A 20,259-nucleotide genomic window follows, 5' to 3' on the forward strand; every position below is an offset into this window, starting at 1 on the left:
TGTAAAATTCATTTTATACAACCCCACCCCCAACTTTCCAGAACCTCAGCAGGCAGATGGAGACTCTGGGTCAATTTTCAACCCCAACCTCCTTGATTTCCCATCACCACCCACACCCAATCACGTCCCCACCCAATCAAACTCCCCAGGCCACACAAAGGCCCCACCAGGCCATCTCCCATCACCATCCCCACCCCGTCATCCCACCACCCACTCAAACTCCACAGGATCCCCTGAATACCCATCACCATCCCCACCCAAGCACATGATGTTCCCTGCAAGAATGGAGAGACTGCTACTGTACCAGTAGCCATGCAGAGTTTTACTAGCCCAAGATCATTAGCACCAAAGAAGCGAAGGGCACCTCCACCCCCTCGCCCTCCCCCTCCCTGTTTAGAAGGATCTCTTAAGCAGCAGCAACCTCTTAGTTCATTTTCTCAGCCGGCATATAGCATGGAATGTGCAGTGGAAAATACAGATGGCAGCAGCAGGGGACAATTATATGATGACTGTATTGCATGATATTCTCAGGGTCCCTGCAATATAAATGGTACTGACAGTAGTTTTGAGAACATGCCGGGACCCAGTAAGCCCATGACATTCTCTATTCCTGTATTGACAAGAAATAGAACACAAATGCATCGAGCTTATAGGGTAAACCAGTCCAATCTCCTACCCGTACCACATCAACCTCAGATTTCCCACATGGATCATATTTCCCCAACACTTACAGCAAACTAGCACTCCAAAATATCAGATCTCGTTCAAACAAATCATTCTTAATTTATGATCTAATTTGCACACACAACCTTGATTTTGTACTTTTAACTGAGACATGGTTAGATCAAGCAAACAGTGCTGCTACTCTCATCGAATCAGCTCCCCCAAACTTCAGTTTCTTGAGTGCTACCAGAGCAAATAAAAGAGGTGGGGGGATAGCCACAATTTTCAAGACGTCTTTTCAGTGCAATCAGTCGTCATTCGGTGACTTTACTTAATTTGAATATCTGTGTGCATGCATTAAGTCTTCTCCTCAGATTTTATTACTGACAATTTACAGGCCTCCAAAACATTCAGCTAAAGTTTCTCTTGAAGAGCTAGGTGAACTGCTATCAGTTGTTTGCATAGAGTTTGACTGTCTTATTATATCAAGGGATCTAAACTTGCATGTGGATAATCCTGAAAACAATTATGCCAAGGAATTCATTGCACTAATCGATACTTTCTCCCTAACACAGCATGTACAGGGGCCAACACACTCTCTCGGCCATACCCTCGACCTTGTTATCACAAAGTGTCTCGATGTCTCTACAGCTGTTAAAGACCTGGCCTTATCTGATCATTTCTGCGTGTTCTTTGATGTGTCTATGTCCCCACACACTCAAAACACAGCTATGATGGTAAAAAGGAGAATCATAAATTATCAGACAAGTGCTCTCTTTGAGCAAGCAACAACCAACAACCTGAACTTCAACAACCTGAACTTCCAGCAACAAACAGAGGGAAACTAAATTTGATGTCAGAGTTCAGCTTGATAGACTACGAAACACTTGAAAAAACAGTACAGAATCTCAGCTCTTCCACATGTGTCTTAGACACTCTGCCACTACCAATTTCTTCAAAACTGTTTTTCACCTCATAGCGGCGGATGTCCATCAAATTGTAAATGTATCACTGCTGTCTGGCATTTTTCCTAAGTCACTGAAAACAGCTGTTGTAAAGCCACTTCTCAAGAAGAATAACCTGGATGCCTCCATGCTAAACAATTACAGGCCCATATCCAATCTTCCTTTTATTGGCAAAATTATTGAAAAAGTAGTCTTTAATCAATTAACCACCTTCCTAACATCAAATGGGTATTTTGATTACTTTCAGTCTGGTTTTCGGGCAAATCACAGCACTGAAACAGCTCTCATTAAAGTTTCCAATGACATACGCCTCAACACAGATTCAGGTAAAACATCAGTCCTAGTGCTACTGGACCTTAGTGCAGCATTTGACACTGTTGATCACAATATTTTACTACACAGACTAGAACACTGGGTTGGATTTACAGGCATAGTTATCAGCTGGCTAAAATCATATCTACAAGAAAGGAGCTTCTTTGTTGCCATCGGAAACTGTACCTCAACACCAACGTCCTTGACCTGTGGTGTTCCCCAGGGGTCGATCTTGGGGCCACTATTATTCAACCTCTATATGCTCCCACTTGGACAAATCATTCAAAATAATTTGATTTCATATCATAGCTATGCAGATGACACACAAATTTACTTAGCTCTATCAGCAAACGACTATGGTCCTCTTGAATCTATGTGTCAGTGTATAGAACAAATCAACACCTGGATGTCTCAAAATTTTCTTCAGCTGAACAAAGAAAAAACTGAAGTAATTATATTTGGTAAAAATGAGGAAAGACTTAGGGTTGCCACTCTCCTTGACACAAAAGGGTTTAAGGCAAAGGATACTGTTAAAAATCTTGGTGTATTAATTGACAGTGATCTAAATTTCAACAGCCACATGAAAGCGATAACTAAATCAGCTTTTTACCACCTCAAAAATATTGCCAAACTCAGAGGGCTGATGTCAAAACATGACTTCGTGCATTTATCTCCAGCAGGGTTGATTACTGCAATGGACTGTTCACAGGCCTTCCTAAAAAGACTATTAAACAGCTTCAGGTGATACAAAATGCAGCAGCTAGGACTCTAATAAAAACTAAAAGAACTGACCACATTACTCCAATTCTTAAGTCCTTGCACTGGCTTCCAGTAAGTCACAGAATTGACTTTAAAGCACTATTGCTTGTTTATAAATCAGTAAATGGAGCAGGACATAAATACTTGTCAGACATGCTTCAGCAGTACACACCTTCTCGTCCTCTCAGGTCCCAGGTGAAAAACCTGCTAGTAAAACCTACAGTTAGAACTAAACATGGTGAAGCAGCTTTTAGCTGCTATGCGGCTCAGCTGTGGAACCAACTTTCGGATGACATTAAAAAGGCGCCAACTGTAGCTAGTTTTAAATCTAGACTTAAGACCAAACTGTTCTCAGATGCTTTCTGCTAACTGTGCCGAGTTACAAATTCTGAATCTGCCTTGATAATTATTCTACTTTGTCTTTTATTACTTTTTTTTACTACTTTTGCCTTTGTTTTTGCTTACTAATTATTCTTTATTTTTAAATGATTTTACTTTGTGTTTTATGTTTTCTTTTTATTATGATCTTTACCTTTTAACTATTCTTTGACTATATTGCCCTTCTATGCTTTTATTTGTTATTATTGTTTGGTTTTGTTTATGTAAAGCACATTGAATGACCTCTGTGTATGAAATGTGCTATATAAATAAACTTGACTTGACTTGACTTGACATAATTTAATTTCTGAGAAATTCTTGAATTGTGTGCATGTGTGCGTGCACACGTTTATGTTTATGTGTGTAGGTGTGTGTGTGTGTGTGTGTGTGTGTGTGTGTGTGTGCGTGCTTGTGTGTTTGTCTGCGTATGTATGTTTGTGCATGTGCATGCATGCGTACATATGTCTACTGTGTGAGTATGTGTCATACGTATGATTACTGTGAATCTCTGTGTGTGTGTGTATCTGTTTATGCACATGTGTGCACATGGAATGGGTTAACATGACCCCTGGAGGCAAACATACGGAAAAAAATGGGTCATCCTAGGCCCTACGGTTCTCAAGATATTCACAGAAAACTGTGTCTGCCCTACCCTCCTTTCGGGGGGTCCAGTACAGCGGGGGGGCTACAGATCAAAACGAAAAACAATAGTTCCATGCTATCCATGTGGGGTTACATGCCCACCAAGTTTCGTGTACCCCGGTCTTTCAGTGTCCCGGGAATCCTTGTTGGTGTACGGTCACTAAATGTACACATAAATTATTTTATTGTAAGGCCCCCCATGAACAAAAGTTCACAAAACTTGGCATGCATTCGAAGGGTGTCATAATGATCCTACACTTTCAATTTCGTGCAGTTTTGACCATGTCAGCCAGAGATATTGTGATGAAAACACCTATTTTTTTGCTTTTTAATTTTTAACTAGGTGGCACTATACATGAAATAAGTGGTAATGGGATGGGTTGACATGCCCCCTTAAGACCAACATACAAAAAAAAGGTGGACCTCCTAGGCCCTACGGTTCTCGAGATATTCACAGAAAACTGTCTCCGGCCACCTACAGGCCAGTTGGTGTATAGTAACATAAATTAATTTATTGTGTGGCCCCCCATGAACGGAATTCCACGAAACTTGGCGTGCATTCAGAGGGTGTCATAATGATCCTACACTTCCAATTTCGTGCAGTTTTGACTATGTTAGGTCACAGATACCTGCGATTACAACACCTCATTTTTACTTTTTTGTGTTTAACTAGGTGGCGCTATACATGAAATGAGTGGTTATGGAATGGGTTGACATGGCCCCTTGAGATCAACATACAAAAAAAATGGTCCTCCTAAACCTTACGGTTCTCGAGATATTCACAGAAAACTGTGTCTGCACTACCCTCCTTTCGGGGGGTGCAGTCCAGCGGGGGGGCTACAGATCAAAACGAAAAATGATGGTTCCGTGCTATCCATATGGGGTTACATGCCCACCAAGTTTCGTCTACCCCGGTCTTTCAGTGTCCCGGGAATCCTTGACGGAAATTTGGACATGCGAAAAAAAAAAAAAAAAAAAATCTGACTAAACCTATATGACCGCCGCTTTGCTGTGCGGCGGTCATAATAAATAGCGGGCAGATCAGGCTGGGTTCACCCAGCCTAGTCCATAGGCGCCCGATATTGTTTAATTTTCCGATTGAGATATACACGCTCTGGCTATTCTAAATGCAAAAATGCATCAGGGAGTTATGAAAAAAACTGTAACTAACAAACTAGATCCTAATAGAAAGCTGTTAGCTTCCCTAAGCTACAGGTAGGCTTATAAGGTAGGCCTATTTACAACATAAATTGTCAATAGGCTATGCTGGCGACACAAATACAATCTCCTTTGGAAACCAATGGCTTACGCCTTACAGTATCAAGCGGACTTAAATTGCCATATTGTGGCGAAAAGTTGTAATAAAATTCACACAGCTCCATGAGTCAAGGAAAGCGCGAATGAAGTAGCCACTTCTAAATGGGACACACTACACAGTAGCTTAAGGTGTGTTGCTAAAGCAGCCATAATGAAATGAAGGTGTCATTGTTTGGATACTTCGTGCTTTTTAATTTCACAGACTACAACTACCAAGCTGGAATCAAAGCACATAGATTCCCCTCTCACACCCTGCACGCACTTAAAACAAATAAACAGGCGTCTCAGTCTCACGCATGTATAGGCAAAACTGTATCAGACCGGTGTAACGTTGGTAAATCTTCCATTGCACAGATTTTGTAGCACGCGCAACAAATGATAGTCGAAATATACAATTACATTGCTGCTATCAATTTGCTTGGTATAACCGCATTTATAGTTTTCTACAAATGCAATCAATCAAATTGGCCTCCATCACTCAACCAACGCTAACGGTAACATTACCTAGGTCCTTATTGATATTATAAGATTAACGTACCTGCAGTAAAAAACAAGCATGTCCGATAAACATCCTCAGATTTATTTCGGCTTCAATAAGAAATGGGAATTACATTTCATCTGAACATCGTCCTATCCTTATTAGACGTTCTCTGCGGTAAACTACAGTCCTTGTAGGAAGCGTCCATTGTTTTTCCAACCCACTTTTAACTTCCAACAAAATTACGTCTCACTGCAACGATGTGCCATCTAGTGGACAAACGACTACTTATCGCCAATACTGGAAATGCAGCCATGATGATGATGATGAATATATATTTTGGCTTTCTTTTAATCCTACTGAATTTGTAATTATGTATTGGCCATTCTAATACCGATAGTATGTGGGTGCCTGTGTGTGTATGCATGTGTATATGTGTGCACCGCCATCTACAGGCCAATGAGTGTACAGTCACTAAATGTACACATAAGCTAATATTTTTTAGACCCTCCCATGGATGAAATTCTATGAAACTTGGCATACCCCCAGAGAATGCCACGTCAATCATACACATAAAATTTAGTGCAGTTCTGAACATCTTAACTTAAGATAGGGGCGATTAAAGCAGAATAATATTGCATTTTCAATTTTTACCGGGGGGGGGGGGGTGCAAATCACAAATGAGTGATTATGGGCCAGGTTGATGTGGGCCCTTGTGACCAACATACCATAAAAGATCCTTCATCCTCAGTGCCACGGTTCAGGTAGTTATTTAGGAAAAACTGCTTTTTTGCGGTTCGGGGGGCCCAGCACATCGGGGAGTGGCCCCCGGGGACGAAACGAAATTTTTCCGTAAAAGTCTAGTGGGGCTACATACCCACCAAATTTCATGTGCACCGGTGTTTCGGTGTCCCGGGTATCGTTGACCAAAAATTCAGGAAGTAGATGACGGAAAAAAAAAAAAAAAACACTTTGACAATCATTATATGACCGCTTCGCTAGCTTTGCTAGCGGCGGTCAAAATAATATTTCTGAAGACAAAAAGTCTATATCCTATATCCTTTTATGCATTGAGTATATTTGTGTTAATTGATTCAAACATAATCAGATCATACGATGGATGTGTTTGTAATGACAACAAAATAATGTTTTGATAAATAATAGTATAGTTTTGACTGAAATGTTTCATTTAGCGAAAGATCTGAGGGATTCCACTACTTTGGTGTGGTGTTGTGTTAATTGTGTTGAGTGTTTTGAAAAAAAATAGTATAAACTATTGTTTTGGGTAACAATTGTGTGGCTCTTACATAGTTCCAAACATGTATGCTGCTAACGATGCTTTTGTGAAACATACCTCCTGATAAGTGAAATGAAAAGTGTGGGACCATCTCTGAACTTTAACTCTGATGGTGTAGGTTGCAGTAGTCTGAATCTGCCCTCCTGCAGCCAGCTGGCACCTCCACGTCCTCTGTGTGGAAGTGGAGTGTTTAGCTCTGAGCTCCACCGTCAGTGTGGTGGAACACATAGATGTGGTTCTGATCTGGCGGTGGGTGATGTTGCTCAGATCAGACCCTGTCTGATCCACCCAGCTGAGACTGACTCCTTTATCTCCCACAGATTTGGTACAGTTGTCGTGTGTGTGCAGGATGCAGTGGAGAGTCACATGACTGCCCGCCTCCATCTCAGTCTCTCTGGAGGAAGCAAAGACTGCAGGAGGAAATGACATCATCAGACTGCATCAGGAGTACTACACAGCAACAACCTACAATTAATCATATCAGCTTACAGGAGCTTTGGTGATGTTTGACTTCTTGAATGAAATCTTCAGAATCTTTCCTTAGATATTGCAACCTGTGCCTGTGTCTATATATTGACAAGAAACCTACCATGGAGAACAGCGAGATAAACTGGAGCATCATCTTCAAATTGTTGTCCACCCACTCTGGGGAACTGCTGACAGGTGTAGAGTCCTGCGTCCTCAGTGGTGACATTGGTAATGTGGAGAGAACAGTTGTTGGACAGACTCAGTCTCTCAGATCTGTTCTTGGCGTTTTCAGGTTTTATCTTCCCATGTCCAAATAATTCATCAATAGGTCCAGTGCTGCCATAAAGCCATGTAGTAGAGGAGCAGTTTGGATCAAGCACATTAGCACAGGGTAGAGTAGCTGTCCCACCTGCACTGGAGAACACAGTGGGGCTGTTTCCTCCTTGAGCACCTAACGAATAGACAGACAGAGTTGACACTGATAAAGTAGTCATAGATATTCTATCTGTCTGATCTCATTTCTGTGCTTTAGGGACACAGGACTGAGAAATCTACACTTTCAGTCACATGCCTTTTCATTCATACTGTGTGATTCAGAATGACAACACACCATCACTCGTTCTCTCTCCCCACAAAACACACTGGTGTATTCTGACAATGATGCCACATTTTAAAACCACTGCAGAACCATCACTGATCAGTTTCACTGATTGCAGAACAGCTAAGGGGGGTTTTAGGCATTAAGCACAACTTCGCTGTTCTATAATCAGTGCAACCTACGGCTTCTTATTGCTTAAGTAACTCACCCATGTGGACCTGACTTGGGCAGATCAGCAACAGCAACAGAGCACAGGGGATGGACGCCATCTTCTTCTCCTTTATCCTCCCTTTTTCTCTCCTCTTCTCTTTCACTTTCCTCTCTTCTCCTTTCCTCTTTGTCTGAGTGCGTGTGTGTGGAGTGCACCACTGAAGTAAAACCTCTCAGTACGTCTGTCTCCGTGCTCTATATTGCCTGATTTTAATAAGCACATTATGTCTTTATTTAGAGGAGGTGTTTGTTTGTGCATTAGTTTCACAGTTTCGTGGTCAGTGATGTTGAAAGGCCCTGAAGAAAAGGATATGACATCACAGGTCTGTTTTAAAATAATCCAAGTTTTCAAAATAGATGAGGCACACAATAGCCAACATACAGACAGAACAGGCCTCGCTCTGTGTATGTGTGACCATTTTCAAGGTCACAAAAGTGATGATTCCCGTTATTGATATAATATTGATACAGCCACACAACATATTACAGTAAGCATTGAAAGGTAGCTCATATATGAAACATGTTTTTTCTAAGTATATGAAAGGAGTGATGTATGTTATGATGTACTGTTATCAGACATACTATAAAAGTTAACATATAAACATATACTGTACAGACATAGATCCTAAAGATTTTTTTTTCAAATGGATGCACAACAACATGCAGTTCTATTCAATGCAATGATGGCGAATGGTAACTAGAATTGGGTTTAATTTGGCATTGTATGTCATCAGTGTGCTTTTTATAGCCTATCTAGATGCAAATGTTTGAAGACGCTCTCAAAATTATGAGCAATAGCGTGTCACACTTTGCCCAGCAGATCATCCCACAAACTGCCCTGAAAACACACACTGTGGTAAAAGTTAAGTATCCACAAAGAGGCAAAAAGTATCACACAGGCAAGCCGACCGTATGGCAGAGACGGGTTACAAACACATAAGCATCCTAGCGAGCGTGAGAGCAACAAGTCTGTCGTAGACAAAATTACAATTATTATTATTATAGGACTAAAACAGGATAAACAGGATATTCTTGATGGATTACATTAAATGAAAATAAAAGAGCTGTCATGATAAAGAAAGCTGTTATTATTCTGAAACCCTAAGGGAGGTTGACATCAGAGGTCATGGACAAAAGTAACTCAAAACAATTAACTCAGATCATCCATGTCTACATTTCTTTAAAGTATAGCCAGTAAAACACCAACAACCCGAGCAGACATTTAATAGCTAAAGTGTTGTCTAATTACTGGAAATTTCCCATAACACTCTGCAAAATGGTGTGAAAGGCTCTGACTGCAGCTGCAAATGCAACACCCCTGCCGGCGCTGGGCACCTGGACTGAAGAGGAGGGGGACCAACATGTGTCCAGTGGGGTTGGTGACATCTTTCTCTACTCGGTCAGTTACTAGTGAACACATTTTGTAAATTCATATTTTTGCTTTGTTTAAGACTATATTAGAGAAAGTGTGTGTGAGAGAGAGAGAGAGAGAGAGATGGGGAGTGGGTAAGGACAGCAGGCAATGCAGCCTGAATACACATTTAGAGGTGATGTAATAGTGAAAATGTAATAGTGACTTCTCCAGTGCTAAAAGTCCTACACATTGCACATACTACCAGTGTGGTTGGAATGAGAACTGTATTTAACTCCATAACATACAGTACTCACATTATCACTAGATTTGACATGAGTTGCAGATTTGTAATCTGTGGCATAGAGGACGGCATCTGTAGCACCCTGCCATGCAAAGCCACTGTTAGGAATACGCCTCATTGGGGGCGCTGTGGTGCAACTGGCATTAGTGCCCACGGGGACCTGGGTCATTTCCCAATCCCTCCCCATCTCTCTCCCCCACTCACTTATGTACATACAGTAATATACCTGTATGTATACAGTATAAAAAGGAATACACCTCATTGATGAACATGCGGTGAGATTTTGGTCAGTATATACGCGCTTCATTCCAGTTCCTCTCTATATGTCAGGCTGTATGTGTTAACCAGAGACATACTGTATCCTGTTCACTAGATTTACCACTGCATGACATACCTTGAATGTTAAGTGCATTATGTACAAGTGTATGCATGTGTTTGTGTGCACAGTTACACATGAGGCTTACTCATCTCATGTAAAGAAACAAAGCATTCAATTAACGTTAGACAAGTCATAAGCGACCAGAATATATACAGCTCTATAGAGAAAAAAATATATACAAATGTGTTACTCACTGAGCAGCCGAAATGCTGTTGAGATCTCCATGCTGTGCTGATACTGAATGACTCTGAGCTGTGAGTGTGTGTGTCTAATGCAAGGACATTAGTCTCACAGGAGCTGCATAGCCAGTGTTATGGCCCTCACACGGTTCCTATCACTAAGCTGTCAATTACAATCCCACAAAGAAACATTAACAACAGTGAAAGAATATAACATACACACCAGATGTGTAACAGAGTATACAGTATAAGATACAGAGTATAAAGGTCAAATGACCACAAAGACAGTTTGAATCCAAATCACAAAAAAGGTATACTATCTATCGTTTCATTTAGACCTGGGTATTACATGTACATAACACTGAGCATGCTGAGGTCATAGCTGCATGTCAAACTCAAGATATCAGTATGCAACTAGCTTTTATAACTCAACATAAACACTGTCCAATAATAATCATAATATGTACATCACCTTTAGGCAATCAGTTTGATATGAAAATTCTTTACTGTGAATTCATTAATTCGATGTCATGAGAGCACTTACACACCACTCCAAAGCCACTGTTTTGGGTGAGGCCGTAAATAAATGCATTTCTTTAGTTTGAACACAAGAGGGCACACTAGGCGTGAATGCCATACAGCATAATAATGGTGAAAGTGAAACTAAATCACTAAGCCCAGGACACACACACACACACACACACACACACACACACACACACACACACACACACACACACACACACACACACACACATACACCCACACAAAGACCCACAGACAGACCCCCCCACACACACACACACATATATACACCAGACATCCCAAACTGCAATATGCCATTTCAGGGAGGTACCCCCCCCCCCCCCCAAAAAAAAAAAAAAAAAATAAATAAATAAATAAATAAAAATAAATATAAAAAATTACTTTAGCCTTCTTAGATACTGAAATAGTGATGAATAGCCTAGAGTTTGTTAAACTCCCTTAAACATGTATTTTGCAATCATTTAACCCGCCATGGGCAATGCTAAAGTCACTGTTACAAACAGTGCAAAATGCAAGACTATCGTTATTTTGCACTCCTATGACAAGGGTACACTTTCGTGTAGTCTGATGTGAAATGGGTCTCTGCCTCTGCCATGACGCTCCTGTTCCTACTGAACTGAACTGAAACAGGCCAATCAGGATGCTTTCTGTCTTGAACAGGCACCCAAGCACTACCTTTCTCTCTCTCTCTCTCTCTCTCTCTCTCTCTCTCTCTCTCTCTCTCCATCTCCGTCGTGTGCGCGCTACACACACGATTTGAGGTTTCGGTCTCGTGTGCGCGCGTTTGCTCGCTCTAGATTCCGGGAGATTTTATCTAATTTTTTGCGGGCATCAGGGAGCCGTTATCAATATGCGGGAGACTCCCTGAACTTCCGGGAGACTTGGGATGTCTGTATACACCCACACAAAGACCCACAGACACCCCCACACACACACAGAGAGAGAGAGAGAGAGAGAGAGAGAGAGAGAGAGAGAGAGAGAGAGAGAGAGAGAGACTAGAGCAAACCTATTGTATTCAGCTATTATTAGCTCTCAGAACCTCAAACACCACAAGGGAAACGGGAGGGGCTGAACTCCCATCAGACACACACACACAGGTAGCTGCATTTAGATAGAGAGAGGGTATACTTACAGTTCGAGTCACATTTAGTCACCAGATCTTTACACACACAATGCTTGTCATTACTTTTCATGTTGCATTGAAAGTACTAAAACCTGTAATAGGACACTCTGCTTCATTAGTAGGAATTAATATAATTACTATGATGAGTTAGATAATTCACTGTTTCATCAAACAAGTATTAAACCCACATCTTCCTCTGTATCAAAATTCTCTACACCAAAGACAACAATGAACACCATGTACTCATCAGGTACAACATGGTCACCATGATCTTCTCTGTGTCAGAAAATTATTCTACAGTTACCCTACTTACTTTTTAAGGTCATATTTGTATTCAGCAAATCGTCCACTCCTAACACAGCCAGGTAGCTACAGCGCTACAGTACATGCTGGGGGTATGTCCCTGAGCCCCCATGGACATGCCCCCAGAGTATGGCGCTGTAGCTGCCTGGCTGCATTAGCTGCTGGCTGTAGCAACACGAGCTTAGTAAAATTGATTGTTTTCAGTTTTTTTCATACCAACACTACTCTGTGACCTTGAGAAACGGAGATCTGTGTGAAAACTCGCCGGATTCCTCCTTTAAAGGAGAATTCCGGTGTGATATTGACCTAAAGTGTGTTGAAACATGATACCGAGTGTGAACGTATGTCTCATAGCTCACCTCGGCTTGTCCCCTGCACTCCAAAATCTGGCGCTAGTTATCCGATGCTACCAACAGCTTTTTCAATGGTGGTGCTTCGGCATCGGGCTAGCCATGCAAATAAATCACTGTTTTACACCATTTACGAGGCTCAATGTATCTCCACACTTCATTGGTAGACTTCCGAGGGCCCTGACATTTAAAACGAGACATTGAGAACTTTGAAAAAGCACTGGTAGTTTACTTACAAGACGATTTATACAGACAGTTTAGCGTTTGCAGCCATCTTGAATTTAGTCACGATAAGTCGAGCAACGAGTAAGAATGAACAGGTATGATAAGGGATCAGATTCCAAAAATAATTCTGTGGAAATGCATGGATTCCAGTTGCTGCTACATCTGGCCCTATAGCCTTCCTTATGCAAACCTGCTGGTATAGTGACTGTACCTTCAACCAGTCTACTTCATGTATGAAAGAATTCATTGAAGTGAAGTGTTACCGTATCATCTTATCTAATTCTGGAGGAGATGCTGAATAAGCTAATTTCCCAAAATGTTGTCGTGTTCCGAAGTCACACCAACATGTAGAATCGAGTATATTACACATTCTTACATGCTTAAAACTATTATTTTTACATTTGTACAGCATTTTCCTAACTTCACATTAAACATCTATCATAATGGCTGACTGGTCTGAATTCTTACCCTTTGCTTAGGGTGGTTTTGGGACATTCTTGCAGTTCTAGTGTTAAACAGCGTGGTTCTGTATTCTCCACAGGCATATTGGCGAGCAATGGTCACCGCTGGAGAGAGATCCATCGGTACGCCGTCACAACGCTGAAGAACTTTGGGATGGGCTGGAGGAGCATAGAGGAGAGGGTGAAGGAGGAGGCCAGGAGTGGTGAAGGCCTTCGGGGAACATGAGGGTGAGGGGATCATGTCACACTGTGTGCTGTGTGTTGTATGATGTAGTAAACTAGTAGTGTACTCAGTATAACCAAGTCTAATCATCTTGCTTTAAAGACACCAAACATTGACACAAGAGGGCACCTGTTGAATGGATGAATGACTCAATAAATGAATGAATGAATGAATGAATGAATCAATCAATCAATCAATCAATCAATCAATCAATCAATCAATCATCACTGGTGGAAAGAATGAATTAGTTAATATTGCTACAAGATTTTAAACAAAGAATTAAATGATTTACAAGGTTAACCGCTTTAATAAAATGACATAATAATTCAGTTTCATTTCAGGTAACAATTAACTGCACAGCTAAATGGAAATGAATAACAACACAACTAAATATCTGTTGCAGGTGCGGTCTTCCAACCCAATGAGTGCTTGTGTAAAGCTGTGTCCAATGGCATATGCACCATTGTGTTTGGGCAGCGGTTAAAGTACGATGACACAGAGTTCCTGCTGCTCTACACTGCAGTCTGCTCTTACTTCAAAGTACTGTGTAGCCCAATTGGCATGGTACTGAATCTTTCAAAACAAGTTACTTAGAATAATAATTTTGTGAGAATTATTGGCTTCGCTTGAGTACTCTATTTTGTATAATGGTAATGAGTGTCAGATTTAGTATTTTTTGTTACTTTTGTATTGTATTACCATTGTGTTACTTACAGTATGAACTTTCTGATGTCAGTTATTGCCTTTATGTGTAAAAACAAAATCTCCTCTAGCTCTACAACATCTTTCCCAGAATTGTGGAGTATCTACCTGGAAAACACAGACACATGTTTGCCCTGCTTCAGAAGTTCAGGGAGTACGTGAGAAGGCAGTCAAACATTCGACTGAAGCACCTGGATGCCAATTCCATGCCACAGGATTACATGGAGGCCTTCTTGATTAAAATGGTTCAGGTAAATGGCTGTTTGGAAATAGGGTGGAATGGCAACATATAGTCATGTTATTCATCTATCAGAAAATGCAGAATCTGCTGTTGAGTGATGATTGTAAAGATACCATCTATATGGACAAAGTGGCGTGGAATAATGCTGTCACTAAATCTGCACTAAATCTTAATGTCTTGGAATCGACAGGTAATTCATCTTTTGATTTGAACCTGTTAAGATTTGATCGCATGACTCCAGACACTGGGGGAGTGATGGAATAAAAGTTTTGTAGATGATGGTGATATTGGCTTAAGGGACAACAGTGGAGACAATATGACAGGAAACTATAAGATACATTAACGAAAAGCTCCAGCCCCCAAAATGGAGGCCACGCCGTGAGGACACCGAGCATTGTCGGTACAAAAACCTTCGAAAACAATCGGTTCTACTTAGCTCAAGTTGCTGCAGCCAACAGCTAGAGCTGCCAAGCAGCTACAGTGCTACACTCCAGTGGCATGTTCATAAGCCCCCATGTTCAGCTTGGTACCAAAGGTGGGACTTTTGGTGTTATGAAGTGGGAACCCAGTGCCTGGAAATTAAAGATTGCTCAACAATGCTTAAATTAGATGGATTTATAATATTTTACATTTTCATTGTTTGTTCAAGGGTTATAAAAACAATAAATAGGATGTTTCACCCCTTTTTCAACTTTTCAACCCTTGTCAACCTTTTTGATTGAAATAGACTGATAGGGATAGGACTCCATGTATGATCACTCATCTTTGGCCACTTGTGGCTCTTTTTTTCAGGAGAAGGACGCCCCAAATAGTGAGTTTCACTATGACAATCTGCTGGGCAGTGTGTGGAGCCTGTTTTCAGCCGGGACTGAGACGACCTCCTCAACCCTGAGACAAATGTTACTGTTGATGATCAAGTATCCGGAAATACAAGGTTCAAACTGACATGATTGTTTCCTTAGATGAATGTGGGAGTTTCTGTTCACTTACTCCCATGTCTATTCATTTGGGTTGTGAGACCGCTTGTACTATGTTTTATATGTCTGTGGACATCCATCTATCCATCCATCCATCTATCCATCCATCCATCCATCCACCCATCCATCCATCTATTCATCCCTCCATCTATTATTCCATCAATCTATCAATCTAGACATCTGTCTATCTATCTAGACATTGACCTGCTATGCTTACTTATATTTTTGTTCTAAATACTGTATATACACTATGGCTTTATTTATTGCAGCTGTAGAAATAATAAGCATGTAATTCCTAAAATATAGAGACTATTAATGGTACCTCATTACAGTAAAGCATATAGTACAATAACAGCGGTGACCAAAAGTGTACTATTACAGTAACACAAGCAGCATGTTTCACACTGACTTTAACAGTATGCAAGATGATGCTGGTGAGCTGCAGCTGCTGTACTCTAATAGAATAAATAAATATTTGGAATGTTCCCTCTCAACACGTGTCCAGAAGGAGATTGATGAGGTGATTGGACAGGACAGAAGTCCGTCCATGGACGACAGGTCTAAGATGCCCTACACAGACGCTGTTATCCATGAGGCCCAGCGATATCGCTTCCATCTCTGTGCCTCACAAGGTGACTGTCGACACGGAGTTCAAGAACTAGTACATCCCCAAGGTGAGAGCATTCTGGGGAAAGGTCACCTTTGCACACAGTATACCAAACTACAGATATGTGCTGCTACACATTGTTCTGGAATTTGGTTTCACTTATGGGGGCACATCAACACTAATATATGTACCATGCATGCCTGACCACATTGGCAAGTGATTTGAACGATCTGATCACAATGCGTCTTGGTGGTTGTTTACACTTGTACTTAGAATTGAACACTTATGTAATCTGATCACACAAGAAGACACATATTAGACATGAATGTAAATGCGGTCTCTCAAATCAAATGTGAACCTTAATGTTGAGGGGTTGTTCCAAGCAAGTTCCCCTTGCTCTTCTTTCCTGCAGGACACTATTGTTTTCGCACTGCTCTCTTCCGTTCTCTTTGATTCCAAATTGTGGAAGAACCCAGATAACTTTGGCCCCGAAAACTTCTTGGATGAAGAGGGACGATTTAAGAAGAATGATGGCTTCATGCCTTTTGGATTAGGTATGTCAGTATAACATATTGCAAGGGTATTTGTCTCAGTTTTTGGTGCATTTCTCAAATCAGCATTACATCTGCACCGCAGTAAGAGCATGCTCAAAACATTTCATACAAACAGCAGCACACATCACCTGCTAAAGAGTATAATTTACTCAAAATGCCTCAAAAGCAAATATTTATAGCAATAAATATGTATGGCAAGTTCCCGTGTCACTTTTACGAACAAGATAGTCAAACTGCTCTGCCATGTTGACAATGTTTACTCTGACAACAGTACAAACTAAAACGTTACACTTCACTGTGTGTTGGAGGTTGTATGAGATCAGGAAGCATACACTATAGTTCTAGATAGATAGAGAAATGTACCAAAGTGACTGAGTAAAACTGTCAAATCCTATGCAGCTGTAATAGAATAACTTAAAAAAAAAAAAAACTTTGAAATAGTATGTGAACAGGAGTTTCCACTGATTAGTTAGAAACATCACTTCAGCCAATTAAGATAGTTTTATATGAATATATAACAACACAGAATTCACATAGACCTATGCATATAAACACTTTGTCTGTGCAAGGGTCTAGCATAGATGGAGCTCTCCCTCTATTAACCTGTTGGGTTCTTGCGTGTCAGGGAAGCGTATTTGTCTGGGCGAGGGACTGGCACGGATGGAGCTCTTCGTCTTCTTCACCTCTCTTCTCCAGCGCTTCACCTTTGTGGGCACCCAGCCCCCAGAGGAGATCGATGCCAGCCCTACATGCAGCAGCTTTGGCCGGTTGCCTCGCACCTACGAGTGCTACGCCAAACCCAGGGCATAGACGCCAGGACCTTCACTGTAGAAATAACTAAACTAAACTTTAAAACAGCAGGTGTATTCAAGCTGTGTTTCAAAACTGTAAATTGTGCTAGGATGCACATGGTTTACTGATCATTGATATTTTATGAATTGATGAAGTTTGATTATTATAAATGCTATTCATCATGATAAGTTATATATGATTATTAATCAATCTATAATTTTTTGAGAGGCAATTCTATTTCAGCTTGGGTTGAGGGTTAAAAGGCATAAATATACAGCCAAAGGACTGTTGGCTGTATATTTATTGTTCTATGAATGTAGAAGTAATAAGGCCACACTTTGCACACAAAACATGTTTATTGCACTACAGTATACACGTTTTATATGCAAAGTGCAGCCTTTTTTCTTTCTTGATATTACTTACATTTGGCCTAACACTCTAAGAAAGAATAAGAAACTGAGTGAAGCCTGCTCTGGACTAAGAAAAAAAAAAACATGAACTTGCAAATTAAACCTGGCGATATACCCCTTTCCCACAACGTTTAAAGTATTTCAACTGATGTACTGTTAGCACATATGCATTTATAAAAGGCATGAGTTTGCACAGTGGTGACATACTGGACCCAATTTTGGCGATCTAAAATGCATTGTCACTGGCAAATAGCTTAAATACATTTAGGGGTTGTCCAGTCCACATTCGGGGTGGTTTTGTTATCAAACGTTTGAGTGTAAGATAGGAATACGCTTTGCTTCGTGATAAGAACACGCTTTGCACTCAAAATAGGGCCCACAGTAGACTATATAACCTGAAGATGAAATTCCATAACTCCAATTTTGTTTTCGCTTGAATTAGGATAGTACTTTGTGCTTTTGTCCACTGTTATCATTGTCAAATTAAAATAGGGGATTCTAACTGAAATGTAGACTGTCAATATTTTTTTTTCTTTGTTGCTACAGTGCATGCAAAATGTGCTGTGCTGTTATACATTGGTTTCTTATTACAGTGCATACAAACTACTTGTTGTGTCCAGTTTGAATGACAGTGATGCTGAACAGTCTCTCTGATCAAGCTTTTGCTCCTTGAAAATGTTGAGGCACAGACTCAGATAGAGCACATAACATATAATGTGAAAAGTAAAACAACTAGATGTACCGCATAGCGGTACAAAATATGACCGCCGCTCGGTCCTGTACATCCATTCCGCGAAAATAAATCACACTTCAATTTGTCTCCATCTTTTACTCCATCCCCCACTCTTGAAACTTTTGTGTATGCTTGTTTGGCATGCCTGAGTGTGTGTGTGCGGCTGCACAGAAAGTAGCCTACTGGTGCTGAAAAGGTGAATAGATTGTAGAATAGCCAAAGAAGATGTAGCATTGTTATAAAACCTTTAAAATCTCTAAACAATCACAAGTAGGGCAGGTCATCACAGTTCATCCATTGCAACTGGATTGATGAAAGGTCACTTACACCTGTAGGCTACATTGTATTTGGGAAAAGCAAAAGGTATCAGCATAATGTTATTTATTTATTTATTTATTTATGTATTTTTAAACAAAAACATCTCTGTCAGTTCCATGCCGTTTTCAACAGCTATCAAAAACAAAGGTCATTTTTGGATGGATGGATTTTTTGTGAATGTTTCTTCTTCTACATAAGATTTTAGTCATCTTTAGTTCATGTAATACTTTATTGTCAATGCACAAACAGTAGTCTGAAACGAAATTCTGTTTTACATCTAACCAGTGGTGCAAATAACTGACATGTCCAAATGGGCCTTGATGAAATGCGTCGCTAGACTGTTCATACACATTTTAACGGGCCAAAGTTGAAGAGCTTTTGTCCGTTATTGTTCGTGCAAATATAGGCTGATTCATGTTCCCTTGCATTGTGTAACTGAGGTCCATGGCTAGTCTGGCTTTCATCAGACCAAGCTCAATCTTTTAAGAAATCAAAAAATAAATAGCGGGCAGATCAGGCTGGGTTCACCCAGCCTAGTCCATAGGCACCCGATATTGTTTAATTTTCAGATTGAGATATACACGCTCTGGCTATTCTAAATGCAAAAATGCATTAGGGAGTTATGACAAAACTGTAACTAACAAACTAGATCCTAATAGAAAGCTGTTAGCTTCCCTAAGCTACAGGTAGGATTATAAGGTAGGCCTATTTACAACATAAATTGTCAATAGGCTATGCTGGCGACACAAATAAAATCTCCTTTGGAAACCAATGGCTTACGATTTACAGTATCAAGCGGACTTAAACTGCCATATCGTGGCGAAAAGTTGTAATAACATTCACGCAGCTCCATGAGTCAAGGAAAGCGCGAATGAAGTAGCCACTTCTAAATGGGACCCACTACACAGTAGCTTATGGTGTGTTGCTAAAGCAGCCATAATGAAATGAAGGTGTCATTGTTTGGATACTTCACACACACGTGCTTTTTAATTTCACAGACTACAACTACCAAGCTGGAATCAAAGCACATCGATTCCCCTCTCACACCCTGCACGCACTTAAAACAAAATAAACAGGCGTCTCAGTCTCACGCATGTATAGGCAAAACTGTATCAGACCGGTGTAACGTTGGTAAATCTTCCATTGCACAGAATGATTTTGTAGCACGTGCAATAAATGACAGTCGAAAGATACAAACAGTGCTGCTATCAATTTGCTTGGTATAACCGCATTTATAGTTTTCTACAAATGCAATCAATCAAATGGGCCTCCATCACTCAACCAACGCTAACGGTAACATTACCTAGGTCCTTATTGATATTACAAGATTAACGTACCTGCAGTAAAAACCAAGCATGTCCGATAAACATCCTCACTTCATCCTCACTTACACT

At 40.6% G+C, this 20,259-nt stretch overlaps 1 protein-coding gene and 1 pseudogene across 1 annotated transcript in view; one reads left to right on the forward strand and one right to left on the reverse strand.

Moving 5' to 3' along the window:
- LOC121711288 overlaps positions 1–20,259 on the reverse strand; it is a 50,182-nt gene that overhangs the window by 6,094 nt on the left and 23,829 nt on the right. The window contains exon 7 of the mRNA XM_042094748.1: positions 7,401–7,730. Within this exon, the coding sequence (XP_041950682.1) occupies positions 7,401–7,730 (330 nt within the window). The remainder of the gene's footprint in view (positions 1–7,400; positions 7,731–20,259) is intronic.
- On the forward strand, positions 12,198–17,422 carry LOC121711936 (annotated as a pseudogene).

Source organism: Alosa sapidissima, chromosome 6, assembly GCF_018492685.1.
Source record: "Alosa sapidissima isolate fAloSap1 chromosome 6, fAloSap1.pri, whole genome shotgun sequence".
Taxonomy (NCBI): domain Eukaryota; kingdom Metazoa; phylum Chordata; class Actinopteri; order Clupeiformes; family Clupeidae; genus Alosa; species Alosa sapidissima.